Raw genomic sequence first — 6,000 nt, forward strand, 5'->3', positions numbered from 1 at the left:
ATTTGTTAGATTTGTTTCAATTCAGTTGAAAGCTGAGAGGCATCTCTATTTTTTACCCATGAAGGGAACAGCTGAGCTGCCTCTGCTGCTTAAATAGAGTCTCTTGAAATCCCCAAATCCCCTAGAGGTGGGTTGATTTAATCTGATTTCAGAGCTGTCAGGGGTGGTTGTTCAGGGCTGTGCTCCCTCTGTGGGTAAGGGGAGGTGGCAAACATCCTCACACCAGCACTGAAATGCTGCTCTGGATGGAGCCCTCCCTCACTGTCTGGAAAATAGGACCAGAGGGACTCCTGCACACCCAGGAATCTCATCTCTTACATGCCCAAGGCTGTGAATTCTGCATCCTCCCCAGCTGGGGACTGATTGTTAACCTGAAAGGTCTGAGCAGCAGCTGGAAATCTCAAGGGATGTGTGACTCCAAGGGCAGAATTAGCCTGATGCTGCCTTTGTTTAATTGGACTGGTGCCTTTAGGGGCAGTGCTGTCTCTGCTGGGAGAGTTTTCATTCAACTCCAGACACTCACAGCTCATTCTTCAATTTTTAGTGACTGCTTGTCAATGTGAATCCTTTTCTTCCTTCTTTCCTTTCCTCTTTCCTCTTTCCCCTTTCCTTTCCTTTCCTTTCCTTTCCTTTCCTTTCCTTTCCTTTCCTTTCCTTTCCTTTCCTTTCCTTTCCTTTCCTTTCCTTTCCTTTCCTTTCCTTTCCTTTCCTTTCCTTTCCTTTCCTTTCCTTTCCTTTCCTTTCCTTTCCTTTCCTTTCCTTTCCTTTCCTTTCCTTTCCTTTCCTTTCCTTTCCTTTCCTTTTCCTTTCCTTTCCTTTCCTTTCCTTTCCTTTCCTTTCCTTCCAAAATTCCTTCCTGCCTCTCATTTCCTTCCATCAATTACAGTAGAAAAAAGATCCAATTCAACAAAAATGAGATTTGACTGGAATTTCAGGACTTAACTCTGTACCTAGTACCAACCTGCACAGAGCCTGTCTCTGATGTGGTCAGAGACACCTAGCAGGGGAAAAGACTGATAAAAGAACCAGAGAATGAGGACCAAATGTGCATCACAGGCAAAGGGATCAATAGCAAAAAGGAGATTGAAGTGAGAGGGGAAATGAAGTCTCTTCATTCAATGTCAGTGACTGAATCTTTTAATTTCACAGAATTTGCTTCTTATCCATACAAGAGAGGGCAGCAAACAGAGGTTTCTTTTCTGTATCCATCTGAAGGCAGGCAAAAGGCTGGTGATCTCCTGAACCAATCCCCTGTGTGGTCAGCAGAGAGGGAGAAAACACTCTAAGGATGGAATTCATGTGATTTTTCCAGATCTCCCATTACTTCTGAAATTGTACTTTCCACCAAATATCTCCCAGGAGAATCCCCAGGACAGATACTACAGCCCATGGCCTTTTTAGAACAAGGGGTAAGGGGCAATGCCATTGTGCCCTGGAGGATTTATTTGTGGGCCTTCTCTAGATCAAAGCCATGTAAAATTTGGAACATCATGAGGTTTCACTGGCAGGAAGACCAAAGGAGGGTCATGGAAACAGGGGCTGAGTCCCTTCCAGGCTGTAACACTGACCCAGAGCTGCCAGGGAGGACTCAGAGAGGGCCCAGGCAGGGCTGCTCCCTTCTCATGGGGAAACCTGAGCTTGGTCCTCAGCTGAGCTCCAGCTGTGTCTCAGCCAGCCCTGCACCTGTCACCGTAACATTTTCTGGAAAAATCCCTTTGCCAGGACTTTGTTCCTGGGAAGATGAGAAGCCTCAGAGAAAAAGGAAAACAATGTTATGTCATTTGCTTCTCCTGTGTTTTGCTGCTTTGGAATGTGGTTGGAGATCGTTTATCCAACAGGTGGTTGTTTGATAAGTTTCATGTGAATTGTTTTGACTTAATGGCCAATAACAGTCAGGCTGTGGTATACTCTGAGGACAGAGTCACGAGTTTTTAAATATTATCTTGTTAGCCTTGTGTAAGTATCCTTTCTCTATTGTTTAGCATAGTTTTACTATAGCATTATTTAATATAATACAGTGACATAAAATAATAAATTAGCCTTCTGGGAACATGGAGTCAAATTCAGTCCCTTAGTGACCCTGATCGGTGATTTCTGATTTCCCAAGGACATCTCTGATGGCACTCAGCCCCTCTCATAAAAAATAGGAATTCTGCCTGTCCCTGGCCAGCTCTCCCCATTGCTATCAGAGGATGGGAGGAAACAAACAAACAAAAAAAAACACCAACAAAACAACACAAACAACAACAAAAAAATCCAGATGGAAGTGTCCACATTAAGTGTCCCAGGGGCTCTCTCCAAAGGTCTCTGATGGGATATGCACTCAACAAACACCCCTTTCCTGTTCGTGTGTGCACTGTGCGTGCTCTGAACCAGCCCAGATCTCTCAATTTTTTGAGAAGATCGTGACAAAAGAGCTGAGAACGTGTCATGAGCCCCTCACCAACCACAGTTTGGGGGTTGTGAGAACAAAGCAGTAAAAGACACGGCCACAGGTTTCCTGTGTCAGCTCCTCATGACATATATAGAGGTTTCCAATTCTGTACCTGTTTCCTGCCTGGCCACTGCTACTGCTTTGGCTCTTCAGGACAGTGGTGGGAGATGCTGCTGCTCCTTCTGCTCACAAATGCTTTTGTCCTTCTGCCCTGGGCTGGGGCTGGTGAGTACACAGAGATGGGATTTAGGAACATGCAAGGGCACAGAAGGACTCTGAGCAGTCAATCTCCAGCAAGGCTCCTGCTTCACCTTCTCTCCTGGCTCTACTCTCCTGCTTTCCTCTCTCCTCTCATCTCCCAGATCATCTCCCTGTGCCTGAAACCAGTGAGGCATTAGAGGCACTAGAGCTGTGCCCTTGATGGCATTGGAGTCATCCAGAGCCAGGGGTGGTCAGACCCCAGACAGTGCTGCTTGTCTTTCTCTCCACTGTGCAGCAGAAATACTTTGGACAGCCCCAGGAAGGAGAGTTGTTGGGATCACTGGCATTAGAGGATGAGCCTTTCCTTTCATGCAGCCCCAAACTTGGCAGGAAACAGCAGCATATTAGCATTTATATTTTACATTTATATTTAACATTCATATTAACATTTCCCATCTCTCTTCCAGGAACGATCATTGGTGGAACGAAAGTTAAGGCCCACTCCAGACCCTACATGGCTTTTTTAAAAATTCAAAGTGGATCAGAACCCAGTTACTGTGGAGGGTTTCTGATTCGCCCAGATGCAGTGCTCTCAGCAGCTCACTGTGTGGATAAAAAAGGCAGGGCAGTGAGGGTCACTGTGATTCTGGGAGCCCACAATGTAAACTACCGAGAACGGAGCCAGCAAAAGATCCGTGTGAGACAATGGGTCATCCATCCTCAATATTCCCGTGAAGGCTTCAAAAATGACATTGTGCTGCTGAAGGTATGGCCCAACAGGGATCTCCTCCTGCTCACCTCCCCAAACTCTGAATTTGCTCCTCATCCTTTGCTGACTCTAACCCCATGTTCTCTCTGCCTGACAGCTGAAGCCAAGGGCCAGGATCAATAAGAATGTGCAGTTTATCTCCATTCCCAGGAGAAATGAACACGTGAGAGAAGGAGCTTTATGCACGGTGTCTGGCTGGGGCTGGACATCTGACACAGGAAACAAGACTGATGTGATGAGAGAAGTGAAACTGAAGGTGCAAGAGGAGAAAATCTGTCAGCAGCTTTTCCGTAACTACCAGCGTCGGTCGATGATCTGTGTTGGTGATGAAAACAGTAAAAAAGCAACTTCCCATGTAAGTGTTGTGTTGGGCTGCAAGACTGGGAGGAGGTTGGGACTGGAAATTCAGGTTAGTTCCCAGGTGAAAGCCAAAGGACACCAGAATGAACCAGGACCTTCAAAATGATGAGCTGAGAGTCCTCACAGAAGATCTGAAGCCAATGTGCTCCCTGAATTGGGGGTGCATTTTCCAACTATCAGCAACATTTGCTTTTTTACATACTTGGGGATGTTCTACCCAGCCTAACCCATGCTTTTGGTGTGTAAATTCCTTGTGATATCCTTGCCCAGATGGGTTAGATATTTACCCATGTCTAAAGTCAATGTTCTTTTAGAGTTTTTGAATCTCAGAGAGCCTCCAGGCTTGAAGAGTTTCATGGGTGGGCTTAGAGGAGTTGTGAGGCAGCTACAAACACTGAGAGCTGGGTCTGGAGGGAGGGAGGTGCTTGGAGGAGGAGGTTCTTCACCTGGAGGGAGGGAAGGGAAAACTTGCTTCTTAAGGCAGGGAGAGCTGAGCTGTGGCATGTCTGACCCCTCTCACTCCTTTCATGGCACAGGGTGATTCTGGTGGCCCATTAGTCTGCAATAAGAAGGCTTATGGCATTGTTTCTCATGCACGTGAACACAACATCTTCCCTGAGGTATTCACCAGGATCTCACACTTTGAGCCCTGGATCCATCAGCAGCTGAAGAGGTTTTCTCTCCAAGATATTCCTTGCTTTCCATTGTCTGAATAAAATGCATATTGCCCCTTCTCCATGATGCATCCAACACCTGCTGGTGCTCAGAAGCTCCCAGGGGCAGCTGAAGTCAACTCAGAGAAGCCCCTGTGGTGCAGGCACAGGTTTTGGCACTAAGGACAGTCTCTGTGGCAAGCTGTAAATGCAGCTCCCAAGTACACCCAGCTTCCCATTGCTCCCTTCCTCCCATTGCCACTCCAGCTCTGCTTCTGGCCATCAATAAAGCATGTTCAAAATCAATTGTGTCTGGCGCCTTCCTAGAAGCTGGATTCAAATCCTGAGTGTGAGAATGAGGAGGTGACTGATATTGTGTCCTTGATTGTGGGGGTTGATCGGCAGATGTGCCAGGACCATGTGTGGTCCTGGAGTGGCTGTGCCCTGCCAGCAGGCCAGATCACAGTTCAGCCACTGGCTGGGGTCCTAAACCACCAGAGGCATCTGATAGTTGGGGACCCAACACCAAAGGATGAATTCAAAGGAAAAAAGGAAGGACTCTTTGCTTGCTTCTTCAAGCTGCTTTAGTTCTTTCCCATGCAGAAGCGGTGCTGGGGCAGCGCCGCGTGGAATCGGCAGCGCGGCACAGGAGTTGTTCTTTCCCGCGGCAGGAGCAGCGCCGGAGCAAGGCAGGGGACACAACACTCATGGGCACTGGCAGTGGCAGCGGCAGCGATCTCTCCCTTGGCAGGAGCCACAGCTGCGCCCAAGGCCGCGATCTCTCCCCTGGCAGCTGATGCCACACTGTAGCTGACCCCATGGAGCTTAGGAGAGCTCCATGGAGGCCTTAGACTTAACTGTAGGAACTGCTGAGTGATGAGGAGACAGCAAATTAAGCTCTTGTCTTTTTCTACCCCTGGCCCCATAGCTTATCTCTGTAACCTCATAGGTCACTTCTCCGTGACCCTTACTATTGGACAAGTTTGGATCCCCCTATACCCTATAAAAAGGGGCTGGTTTAGCCCATTCAACAGAAGAGCTGTCGCTGGAACGCTTCACAGACTCCACAATAAACCATTGCTGTAGAACCACCAGGACCTCTCCTCTTCCTCTCCCACGTCTGGTTCTGCCTCAGCCAAAGGCACCCTAGCAAGCAAGCAAAGAGCTGAAATCCTAAGAGAGCTGAGAATCACCAAAGAGCTGACAATCACTAAGCTTGCTAAGGGCAGCCTGCGGCGGCTGCGAGCTGAGTGGGTATTCCGGCACTCTGTCTCCCCGAGGGACTGAGTTATCTGGACTGTCCTGCATCGCTTGGTGATAAGGCCAAGATAAGGGACTTATCACCATGCGGGTGTTCTTCTTTCTCGTGGCAGAGAGCGGTGCTGGCTGCAAAGAGCTGCCCCACGCGGGTGCCGGCAGAGCGCGGGTGGAGCGCGGAATCCACGCGGCTCAAAGAAGGGCAGTGGGAGAGTGTGCAAAAGAGAAAAACAGTGGCTTTAACGCAAGAGGGGATGGAATCCTGGGATGGGACTGCCTGGCTTGCTAGGAGGGGTCTGGTGGGACACCTGTAAACAGGGCCTGGA

The 6,000-nt window shown here is 48.5% G+C and overlaps 1 protein-coding gene across 1 annotated transcript; it reads left to right on the plus strand.

Moving 5' to 3' along the window:
- The first annotated feature begins 2,601 nt into the window (after nucleotides 1–2,601).
- LOC131094073 (cathepsin G-like) lies at nucleotides 2,602–4,480 on the plus strand. The gene is made up of 4 exons (XM_058041544.1): nucleotides 2,602–2,659; nucleotides 3,103–3,401; nucleotides 3,502–3,759; nucleotides 4,301–4,480. The coding sequence occupies exons 1-4, from the start codon at nucleotides 2,602–2,604 to the stop codon at nucleotides 4,478–4,480; spliced, it is 795 nt and encodes a 264-aa protein (XP_057897527.1).
- The last annotated feature ends 1,520 nt before the right edge of the window (nucleotides 4,481–6,000 follow it).

This window comes from Melospiza georgiana, chromosome 28, assembly GCF_028018845.1.
Source record: "Melospiza georgiana isolate bMelGeo1 chromosome 28, bMelGeo1.pri, whole genome shotgun sequence".
NCBI classification, from domain to species: Eukaryota; Metazoa; Chordata; class Aves; order Passeriformes; family Passerellidae; genus Melospiza; species Melospiza georgiana.